We start from the raw sequence: 12169 nt of genomic DNA, 5'->3' as shown, positions 1-12169 counted from the left end.
GAAATGAAACCTGTCTTATTTGCCTGCCCTGCTTTTGGTGTCCTGACCTTCCCCTCTCCCATGTGGAGAGAGTGGTATAGCAGTGGGAGCAACTCTGTAAAAATGTTGGGAAGAGATGCATGGGCTTTGATCTTGGCTGTGACACACGTGAAATACATTAGCTGGACTACACAAAAAAGCTGGGACCCACTACTGAACACTAGAAAAAATACTTTGGCCTGACAACAATGTTGATGACTTACTTTAAGTGATCTACAAGAGCAAAGCATTGCTTCTGAAGTCTTCTCCATGAAGAGATCTGTCCGCATTTTTGGTGCGACTCAGATTCAGCAAAGATGAGGGGAACGGATGGGAAGAGCTGGTGACAGTGTAGGACTGGCTGAACTGAAGGAACTGAGCTTCCCTGAAAACAGAGTGAGGACTGCAGAAAGCATAAAGACAAAGTAGGTAAATGTGGTTTGGGAAACTGTTTATGGTCAGACTGCATAAGGCAAAGGACTAGTTAAATGGGAAGGAGAGAAAAATGAAGCCAAACAGCTTTGAAAGAAAAGAATGACTGAGTGCTGAAGATGAGGAACTGCACAGAAGCAGCTGCCTGTGTAGGGGTGAGTAAGAACACCAGTGGTGTAATGCACTACCTTTGTTTTTGTCGTGAATAAACCTCTGAAACTTCCAGGACAGCAGTCAGCAAAGCAACACCCAACTTAAACCAGTGCACCCAAGGGCTGCCTCATGAGCAGGGTATGGGCATGAGTGAATTGAAAACAGGTTTGCAGTCTGGTGCACACAGGCAGAATCACAGTGGAAAGATCAACAGAGAGAAAGATTCCCTGTTGCTCCTGGGGTCTGTATTGCACAGCATGACTGGCAGGATGCATAAAACAAGTAGTCTGCCACCTGGAGGGCAGGTTGCCTGCTCTGCTTATAGTAGAGGCAATAGGTTTTGACAGAACAGCATGTTTCTCCTTATATCCAAGCTCTCTCTCCCATTCACAGGGGGGCAGCTCCTCCTGAGTGGGGGACTAGCATCAGCCCTTCCAGCAACTGCAGTGATTGCTGCTCTGCTTGGGTCACAGCCTGGGCTGCAGGAGCACAGTTTTGGTCTTCAGAGCTTCCTGCTGGTCTCTGCTTCAGCCAGCCCTCTGCTTGTGACTGAGGCCAGGGAGAGGTGGAGTAAAGAGAAGGTGGTGAATCTGGGAAGAGGACAATCTTCTGGCTCTTTTCAGACTCCCCACAAAATACCTGCTTATCTCCAAACCTGAACTTGTCCTCTCTGGATTCTGATTAACTGTCAGTCACCTTAACGCTATACCAAGCCTTTCCTTCTATGTCACCTTTGACTGCTTAGATCTCTGCCCTCTGCCAGGCTCTTCTGTCCCTTCCTCAGACTTCTTGGCTACAGCCAAAGTTTTCCTGAGATGTCCAAGACTAGTTCTGTTGTAAAAAACCTACTTCAGTAGAAGCACTGGTGTTGGAGAAGGTGCTGATTTTATTTTCCTCATCCAAGTGATGTTTTTGTACTGTTTCTGAACAGAGGGTAAAAGCAAGGGCTAATGCTGTGTCAGACTGAAGGCAGTGGATTAGGAATATATTGTATCTGCAGCTAAGCAGATCTTCCTGTTGCTCCTCTATTATTATCCTAGTTGTTGTTACAGTCAGCTTTAGGGCATCTAAAAGAAATTCATCCAGAATATAAATGGCAGAAATGGAGGAAGAAGGCAGAAAAATAAGATTTCCAAGTGGAGATAACCTCTATTGCCCTCTGAGCTCAGACTTTTTTTAACAGAAGTCAAATGAAGACAAGGCCTGCCTTGGAATGAAGGCAGTGGAGCTGCCAGCCCTTGTAATTAGCCAAAAGGCCCATGGAGTGTGGACAGAAGGCTGCAGAGTACGTGGTCCTTTCTGTGGCACTGCTCAATCCAGAGTGGTGCCTGCAGGAATGTAAAGCCCAGCCAAAGCTGAGATATTGCAGCTGATCCCCTGTTAAGGCCTGAGCCCCTCACCTGGGGCAGTGAGTCTCTTGATGTGTGGTGTGAGCTGTGCAGGGTGCACAGGGCTGGGGAGCTTTGGGAGCAGGAAACACAGAAACCTCTGTGTCTCTGCACACAGGACTGATTCAGTCCTTACCAAGGGCCTCCAAACATGCTTGGAGGTAATAATTGCTCAGAGTGAACTAGAACTGTGATGGCCCTGAATTACAGGAGAACTTCTGATATATACAATAATAGAGTTAATAAGTTAGGTTTTTGGTTAGTGTAATTATAGAAGAAAAAGAATTACTGCAGGCAAGATTTCTCTGACAACCTCTGACTCAGTGGATCTATTGTATCTCTTCATATGTGAATTCCAGGCCTGTCAAGAGCATATATGCCAAATATTCTCTGCTGATAATTGAAATGGAATGTAAGGGGGTTTTACGGAGACTTTTAATTTTTTTCAAATTTTGTTTTTACTGCCTCATGTCATTTAAGGAAGGTAATCAAGGAAACAAGACAACAAGTAAAAGTGCTTGTCAGGATTTTTACTACAAATATTTTTTCCCCATGATATTTAATAGGAAAACCACATTTATTTTTTCTCAAAACAATGTATTCACTGATATAGGCTTGCTTAAGGATGTAAAGAACAAATATATTATGCTCAGGAGTCACACAGTCATAGATGTGGGCTTGAGATTGGAGGCTATACATGATCAATCATTTTTCTGTGGCAAGATTCCTCACTTGCTGCTTTGCTCAGTGGGCAGCAGCACAGTAGTGTGTTTATATACTTCCCAGAACAGCTGGACCCAGAGCTAGCCCCTGACCTCAATGTTGTCCATTTCTAACCAAGCCCAGTTTCTGTACAGAAATGAAATGAAGCAAACATGCAGGTGACAGGGGAAGATGTATTTCAGCCTACTTCACTGAGGTGTGAAGCTGTACACCAATTCCATTGCTTGTTTTAATTTCTTGATGTCTGCATCTCTGTTCAAGCAGTGAGGAAGTTCATTTTCTCAAGAGTGTCCTCACTTGTAGGGCTTTCTCAGTTCCTCATTAGCTGAATAAGTTACAGAAAGTGGAAAACTGGAACTTAAAAATATTGTGTGCTTCTTGTGAGGCATTTCCCATCACTTCTGTACTGGATTTCATAAGCATTTTAGGTAACCAATCTATTTCTCATGGGTGCCATTACAGTATTTTATTTCCATTTTGATGGCTTTCTTCACAGATCTGTTGTTGATGTCTGAATGGGACAGGAAAAGAAAAAAATCTCTCCTTACACAGGAGAGATGATGTAAATGTGTAATGATCTAGACAACTAAGATGTTTTTCTCTGTAGAATCTTATGACTTAATTTTTTGTCTCAGCACATTTTAAACTGCATGGGCTATGTTATGAGTTGGTGTACATTTTGATAAGTCTTCATTCACTCACTTCCAAACTTTTCTTTAAGACCCTCAGCATTTTTTTCTGGTCTTCACAACTTTGCTGTGATACCTGACAGGGATGCCAGTTGGCCCAAAGAGATAAACATCAAACAAGTAAAGTGTCCCTGCATCCAGCCCTTTGATGGTCTCTGTGGTGACAGCTCGCTGAAGGTTCAGGTCATAGAAATACTTGCACAGCACTTTCTCTGATTTGTGCCGAAATTCAGGTCCAGAGCACCTGTCTGCACTCTGCAGTTCCCTCCAGACCTGATCTTCTTCAATCCTTCTCTTGTACACACAGTACTTGCTCTCCTCTTGTGTTCCTAGCCAGGCAATGGTCGCAGAGTTGCAGGTTCTCAGTTTACTGAAGGACTTTATTTTTAAGCTCACTGGAAGAAGTGGGAATAAGGGTTTGTGGAAATGGGGGGACACCTGTACTTTCACAGAAGAGTTAGATTCCTCTGTGGACTTCAGCTGCACCAAATATGTGTCCAGCAGCTTTCCCTTCAGAGACAAATACCTCAGCCCTGAGATGTTTTCCGATGCCACTGTTTTGCCGTTCTTTGTTATGTGAACTCGTACTTGACCACGACACAACTGAAAGGTGAACTGTATTTTCTTGTGCCTTGCCTGGTACTGCAGACTGTAGTATTTCTGCTTTTTCCCATCCAGGACAACCTGAATCACTTTCCCATCTTTCAGCTCCATGACTTTAGGTTCAGGTTCTTCCAGGGTTCTTGCAAATGTCCCAGTGTAAGCAGCGCTAGCATTTGTAAGGAGATTGACAACAAAGACATCAAAGTAATACTGAGTGCTGGGGCTGAGACTGGGCACTGTGTAGGTGTTCTTGGTACCCACACATATCTGCCGCACTTCCCCGCTGCTCACTTTGTTGATGATGCTCAGTTCACTGTGGGACAGTATCATCACCTGCTGTGGCTCAAGAAGGTACGGAGAGAGGGACAAAGCCAAGGTAGGTGGCAGTTTCATTCCAGAGGATCTGATTGCTGTCTCAGCAGCACATAAGCTCTTATAGTTGTGCTTCTCATTAACTAGGAGACAGTACTGGATGCTTTCTCTGTGTTGCAAGACAGAAGGACTGTGTTTCCAGGTCAGAGTCACTGTTGTATGACCAATGCCAGTAACATCTATGCGTGGATCCATTGGGAGTTCTGGATAGAGGTGCCCAGATGTTGTGTCAGTTGTTAAGTACACAGTAATGTGTGTGTCTCGCTCGGTGGATAAGAACTCCAGCATGTAAAGGGCAGCATGGGAAGACATGCCCATGTAAGTCTCTACTGAATTTCCCTTGTAGTTAAAAATGGTGGACACCATACTTGGAGCCTTCTGAGTTTGTGAGACCTCCTGTGTATCGTGGTCACCTAGAGACAAAAAGCAGACTTGTCACTTCTGTTTTAACAGATGTGAAATAAAGCCCATCATAGCCTTACTGTTCATATATGAGGGAACATCATATTTTCTTGAAAACAATAATTATAACTAAAAATATGCTTTAGTAAAAATATATTGCTACTCACATTTTATTTTAATAAAATTTGAGAAGCTGTTATTTTAGCCATGCAGTTGTAGAACTATATTTTCAAAAATACTGTTATGAAACCACAGCTTGCAAAAAGTTTAACTTGTATCATGCCTCATGTCTCTACAATTTTCTTCTGTTAGCTGTCCCTTAGGGTACTTGACTTTGAGGACACTCTTTTTGTAGAATAGGAGTTTTCTGCCATTGCCTCCGATGAAAAGGAAGAATTCACCAATTCGAAGGAACATAATTTGAACTCAGTCAGGTATACCTCGACACGTAAGAATTGTTGTTGGCAGCTTTTGGATTTGTAGTCTGAAACATTAGTTAAAAAAATGTTAGAGAAATTTTCTTTTAGGCTACTGGCAGTGTAATCCACACTGCCATGATAGATTGCAATCCTAGAAGAAGAAATGGATAAATCTTTGCTTTGCTGTGGGGAGCAAATGACTGTCTCAAGTGACCTAAGCCAGAGAAAAAGAGCTGAGGCAGCAGAGGGAAGTTTGGCCCAGTACAAAGAGCTTATGGAATTGATCTGGTTTTGTACAGCCTTGAAGACCCACAGTTCTTTCCAAATATTAACCTTAGAGGTAGATTTTTTTATTCCATGTAATCCTTTATGTACCGGAGGGCAAAATCTGATGGGACCCCATGATTCACCCATGGAGACAGTCAGTCCCTGGCAATTTATAGGAGAGGGAAGAGTGAGATGTTTAGGTTTGTGGGGAATTTGCTGTAGCACAATTCCCTGTAAGTGACTTGTACTTTCTTTGCCTCTGCTTTGGTTGACTGAAGGTCTTACCTTGTGTGCCTTTCCCTTGGAGCCTCGCTGAAGCCTTGTGCATAAGGATGCTCCATTCAATGGGAACATCGCAGGGGGTCACTGTTATGGTGAAAGGTGAAAGGACTCTGCTTTCTTCCAAAACAAAGTAGTACCTGTAAATGTGGATTAGAATCAGAGGGAAAGTGTCAGGGAATTCAAGTTTGCCTGAGACTCCTTGTAATTAACCGTTTCCTTTGTTCTGGATGGAAGTGGCTGTTGTTCTGAGGCACATCAACACAAAGGGATGGTGAATGTCTGAAATGTTCAGCTGTGGGAGGAATACATGCTGTGGGGTATTTTATTAGTCCAAAAATATTTGCTGAAAGTTTTTTCCCACTTAGGCAATATTTTTCCTTCTGAATTTTAACACACTTCAGGTGAATATAATATCTCACTACTTAGCTGGTTATTTTGGATGATGGAAATTAATTAGCCCAGCTGCCTTTTAGATAACCGTCTGTTGCCTAACTCTGGGGAATTTGGTACAGTTTTCCACAGGATTTCCTGACTGGAGTTTAGTGAAGGCTCTTAGATCCTATCCTCCCTTATGTGTGCTTGCATATCTAGGTCTTGCTGGGTGTCAGATGAAGTGGGTGCAACAGACTGGTTTTAGCCAGTCCTGAGAAGTTTTAGATGTCAATGACAGTTTCATCCAGTCTGGTTCTACCTTAATTGCCTTCATGTCAAAGGCTGCTGTGCACGAGCAGTACAAAGGGGACATCAGTCTCTCTTTAGGCAGGAATCAAAACCTAACCAAAAGTCCAACTTCCTGTCTCACTCTGTTTATTTCTGTTGTTTTTATACAGACTGTCGATAGCCACAGAAATGTTTGGATCTGGGTCACTCACTCTGTACTCAAATGAAGGAAATTCAAGGGGGGGTTTTTGTCCATTAGTGAGACAAGCCTAGTCATTATGGATAGATCCTGTCAGCCTAGAGGTCTGGCTTACTTTGTGAATATGGCCACTGGGCCAGAGTCAAGCTTCACTGGAATCAGCTGCACATTCTTGAGTTTTTTACTCTAAGCCAAAAACTTGCCATCTCTTGGCTTCCTGTCTGGATGACTTTGGTTCCTAAGAACCTTACCCTGATCATGCTAGATTTGAAGAGGGTTTGCTTCCTAATTGCAGTCTCGATGTCATGCCACAAGAGCATAGAAAAATTCCCTTTTCTTTGAGATTTCAATATCCCTTTTTCTTTAACATGGAGATCTCCTAGTTTGGCTCTTGTGAGCATCATCACATTATATAACATGTGCCGTGTTCCAGTTTCTTTCTGTGCAATGCATATGAAGCCTGAACCATCTGGCTCACCCTCTGCTCCATGACCACTCGGGTCTGTGTCAAAATCTGTATGTGTTGATCACTGTCCAAAGTGGAGTCTGATTAAACTCCTCCAAATATGTGTCTTCCCAAACAAGCAGATTGATCTTTGCTACCCAAGATACATCACCAGTTGTGATATCTAGATCACCCACATATCCAGGTATGGCAGAAAACTTTGAAGATATTTTGGGGAAGCAAAGAACCTGTGAAATTTCCACATGAAAAGCACTTTTGGTCTTAGCAAGTTGTAGTGCCATACAACAAAAACACTTCCAAGCATGCTGGACACTGGCAGAAGTTTTTCTGATAAGCTGTCTGTAAAGATGTTCTGTTGATTTGGGGGATAGTTAATTTGCTAGGTAAAATTGTTGTATTTTACTGTTAATGTAGGATAGGTGATGTCTCTGCAGGCCTGAAGCCAGGCTGTTTGTGACACAACTGGTTGCTGCTGGAGCCCACCCACTGTGTGTTGGCTTTGCTGCTGCTCTGACAAATACCACAGAAAGCTGCCTGGAATGTGTGCATGAATCAGAACTTCAGCTCAGAGGCTCGTTCCAGATCCTGGACAATGGAATGAGACTTGAGCAATGGGGTCTTTCTCTGTAAAATCAGTGCGAACTGGTGGAGTTCTGCAGGTGCACAAACATTGTTGGTTCTGCTGATAGTGTGCACCTCCCTGTGTCACTGAGAAGTATCTGAGAACAGGAGTGGCTGATTTGCACTTACCTTTTGGGTATATCCTTCAGCAGGTGAACTGTAGTTTCCTTACCATCAGCAAGTATCAGGGAGTGGTAGAAATTGAAGAGATCAGTCTTGAAGCTCTGGTGGGAACTGGTGGTAGGTGTTTTTATGGAATGGCACAAGCAAGCTGCCAGGAGAATATGGAGAGGCAGATAAAACTTGAGCCAGGACATCTTCAGTACTGCAAGGGGAGATGACAAAAGTGAATAGAAACTGCTGTCATTGTGGAGAAAATAATCAGTGGTACTCTCTGTGCCTTTAGTGGTATTTATCATAATCATGGCATGTCAGGCATTCACACAGTACCAGTCTTCATTTTGTTAAATTGCTTAAAGTTCTCAGAAATATTTCTCAGAGGATTTCTCTATAAAGATTTAATGGCAAAAGCTGCTATGAAGTCTTTCACTATATGAAAATACAGTCAATGTAGCACAAGTGAAATATCACAAGACAGTTATAATAAATATCATCTACTGACAGAATGAGTGGAGAATTACATTTAAAGTATTTTTTCTAGTTTATAGTGTTCATTTCCTAAATTTCAAGGCTGAGCTTTGTAATGGAACTGTCACTTTCAAACTCAAAGGAGGTCACTATATCCCAAATGCTGCTTCTGCTGTTGTTAGAGATCATTGAATTTTTATTTCATCCATTGTGACTGTAGGTATGTATAGAAAAGATCAGCCTAACTTAAGGACTTTGTAAGACACTCTTAGAGGCAAGGTGGAGAATCCTGGATAAAAGTCCCTAAACTGATGCTTTGGAGATTGTAAGCTCTGTGTATCTCATTTGGAGAAAGGCTATATTACTGTAGGGCAGTAATCTTCTTAGATTTTTGTATTGTCCATGGTTTTCATACCTGCATCACTTCCAGCCTGTCTCAGCCTTTGCTGCTCACTGAAACAACTATATTGTGTTCACTCTGATAGGAATTTTTTAAAAAAAATCAGGTATGTCCCTTTTCCCAGGAGGATTTATTATCAGCTTGGAATCTGAGAGAAAAGTACACAAATGTCCCAAAAGTCATCAGCAAATGCTGACATGATTTAAGCTATTTTATTAACTGTACATTGCCTAGAACTACATAGACAGGAGATTCTTGGTAGGACAAGAAATTTGACAGGACACTACTATGTGAGGTCATTGACTATGCTTAGAACTCTCTTGTCTGCCACATCCAGTTCCAGAAAAAGGAAAGTGGGCAGGGCATAACCTTTAATACAGGTGCTAGCTGTAGCTCAGGGATTTGGAAAGCAGAGGGAGCTCTGTGAGCAAGATCCCTTTTTTGAGGGAAAAGGAGCTTTACTGCATCTTACAAGTGCAGCAAAGAGTAAAGATCCTGGTTAAATCTGATTACTGGCTAGTGATAGAAGAGAGCATAAAGGACAAAGGCTCAGTTATTTGTAATTATTACTTGTTTATGAGATCCTCTTTCCTCATGGTGCCTGCAAATGTGTGGAACAATTTAAGCAGTCAGATCTACAGTTCAGCAGACCTGCTGCCCACTGCAATTCAAGTGACTTTATAAAAGGACTTGTTCCTTTAGAAATCCATTTCAAACACACCCATTTAAACATGTTATTGAATACATCTGTAGGTTCTTATGAACAAAATCTGTGATTCCCCAAGTACAGTATATATCTATTAGTGAGATTATTATGGAAATTATCATTAGCAGGTCATCTTAAAATGTCCCTCTCAACACCCAAATCAAGTTGGTATATTCTCTGCCTGTGTGTAATAATTTTAGCACTTAATTGAATGCGGGATTCAACAACCATCTAAACAACTTGAAAGAGTAGTTTAGATTTCTATATCAATTCCATTTATAATGTTCTTCTAACAGAGCTTTCCTTATGAGTGAGTCACTTTGCCACTTTGTTGTTCTTGTAGGCTGACAGTAACATACAGATTTAAAATATAGTCCCAAATATTTTGTTTCACCTTCAACAGTGGAATCTGATTTGCTCTGCTCTTTGGAGAGGATTAAAAAAAAAAGTCTTTCTGCTGCTTAAATGACAGGATCCTGCAAACCACACTGATATCACAGCAGCTCAGCTTTTCTTGTCCAGGAAAACAAACAAACCAAGTGATCAACAAACCTATAATCAGCTTATCCCAAAGAGAACATCATCCTAAAGGTTGTTTTCATTCAATTACACACATGATACATTCTCAGAGTCCTGGAAATATGTTACACAAAAAATACTGTGCTTACCTATTGTGTTCTTGGCCAGATGATCCACAGACCACTTGCTTTCTTTGCCAAAAAATTGTAAAATAAAATGACATAGACTTTTCAGATCTCTGTAGGCAAATGAAAATCAAAACTGTTCAACCAGTTTAACAGGACAGAACTGACTTTTCCATATGGCTCCTGAACAGACATAATAACTAAAGTGCTTGAAATTTTTCAAGGGGAAAAAAATCAAACCAAATGAAAACACCACCAGAATTTTGCTATTAAGTTGGATGTTCTCCAAGCTTGTTTTCAACTTGTATAATTTGAAAATCTTGGGAGTCCTGATTGTTGCTCCTTCAGTTTGTGAGCCCCTTCTGGAGGGCTGTGCAGCGTTTGGGGTGTGTTGCCTCCAGCCCCTGTTCCTGCACGGAGTGTCAGCCAGACTGTTGGAGCAGCCTAATCCCGGCAGTGGCTGGCCAGGGAGCAGGTCTCTGACTGAAATGCACAGTGAGGAGGAGGAGGGGGTGAGATGGAGAGAGAAGCAAACACTGTTAACCCTTGTTAGCCCTTAATCCAAGCCTGCCAGGGATGCACCACTCTCCTCTAGGAAGCCTGCTTTGCATTAACAGCTGGATGGCCCTTTTGAGGAGTGTGCAATCCCTGCCTGTGGCAGAAACTGCAGATAGTTCCAGGTGTACTTTGCTTCTGGTGTGTTGTTTTATGGCCTGACAGGTGCTAACTTAGAGAAAGAAGGGAAGGCAGAAAAGCTGTAAGAGGGGGAATGCTCTGCATTTTTTTTAAGCAGACGGGAATTAGCAATTCTTTGAAGACTGTCAAGAATCTACTGAATAGAGCTAAGTGGTTTTCTTGGCTTATGGAGGCTGTGTAAGAAAGAAACTCTGAAAGTGTTGGGGGAATATTTCTGATGTGAAAGCAGTGCAGCTGAGGGAAGAGGCAGGAAAAGGGTGCATGTCAATGCCTTACGGTGAGCCAAATGCTTGTTGGGGCTACAAAGCAGTTGTAGCAAAGCCATGGTCCCTTTTCAGGCCACTCCTGCTGAGTAAGAGCAGTATATGGCCAGGATTCACATGCTGCTTGTACTTCTTAGTCTGAGATGCCAGAAAAGGCACCCGGAGTTGTCCGTGTGGGGATGTCTGCTCAGAAAGGCAAGCCCTAGGAAGCAGCATGAGCTTCCAGGCAGCCAATTTCCAGGGGGTACAGAACAGTATAGGAGCGAGGCTAGGCCTTTTATTTATTTTTAAATGAAGTCTCTTGTTAGGTGTTTGAAGAGAGTGACTTGCAGTAACCCTTTATCATTCTCCCTGGATTTGTAGTTATATTATTCAAACCTTCCCAAGACTGAAAGTTTCCTAAGAAGGGCAAATGAAGGAGAAGTAGAGTGAGGCTTCAACAGGTTTTACATAGCAGATTCTTCTGAAAATGTAAATTCCTTCATCAAGTGATGCAAGGGAGAGAAATATTTACAGTGTGTTTACTCTCACTGCACAAGGTGGCAGGAATAATTAGGATGCTCATCAAATGTTTTCCTGAGCAACTGGGCTTTTAAAAAGGGACAGCATGTGGGAGCCTTGATGCAAGCACTGTGCTTATGATCAGAATATTGGCACTGTGGAGCTAGGAAGGGACACTGCAGGATGTATTCTAGAAAACTAGCAAAAGTAGGGTAAAGAGGATCTTTCAGACAAACCACTGTTCTGGTGGGAAATCCAGAACAGCTACTGTTTGTGTAACAGATCTGGGAACTAGCCAAAATGTAAGTCCCCATCCAGGAGCAAACTGTTCCCCCAGTGGGAAAGAAGCATGAGAAAAAGGTGCTGCAAAATCCAGAAAGGTCCCAAAGTAGGCCTGGAAGAGGGAAATGTTGGTCAAATGAGGTGCATCAAAAATATGTCCTGAAAACAGAGCATGAGAGAAAAAAATATTGGTCATAATATAAGTACAGGGACTACAGTCTGGTTTTGCTGAGAATTTGGAGGGAATCATGGATGTAAGTCAGCAAGGAGACTTGTAGGCCAGTAACCACTGTTACTCTCAGCAGGGCTCAGGAGCAGATGTCACTCATGTCTAGTAAAATCTCTAGTCAATCTGGACACAGTGGACATTTTTGTTATAGAAGGGATGGACTTAC

General features: G+C 42.3%; 1 protein-coding gene across 1 annotated transcript; it reads right to left on the bottom strand.

Moving 5' to 3' along the window:
- Positions 1 to 2647: 2647 nt before the first annotated feature.
- On the bottom strand, positions 2648 to 10133 carry LOC139675804 (protein NDNF-like). Its single transcript, XM_071563923.1, has 4 exons — positions 10057 to 10133; positions 7824 to 8019; positions 5752 to 5885; positions 2648 to 4791 (listed from the first exon to the last, which is right to left on the bottom strand). Exons 2-4 carry the CDS (start codon positions 8009 to 8011, stop codon positions 3440 to 3442), a joined length of 1674 nt encoding a protein of 557 aa, XP_071420024.1. The 5' UTR covers positions 8012 to 8019; positions 10057 to 10133; the 3' UTR covers positions 2648 to 3439.
- Positions 10134 to 12169: the final 2036 nt, after the last annotated feature.

The sequence above is a fragment of the Pithys albifrons genome, chromosome 9 (genome assembly GCF_047495875.1).
Source record: "Pithys albifrons albifrons isolate INPA30051 chromosome 9, PitAlb_v1, whole genome shotgun sequence".
Taxonomy (NCBI): domain Eukaryota; kingdom Metazoa; phylum Chordata; class Aves; order Passeriformes; family Thamnophilidae; genus Pithys; species Pithys albifrons.
The sequence above is the reverse complement of the archived record's forward strand: the minus strand, read 5'-3'. Positions and strand labels throughout refer to the sequence as shown.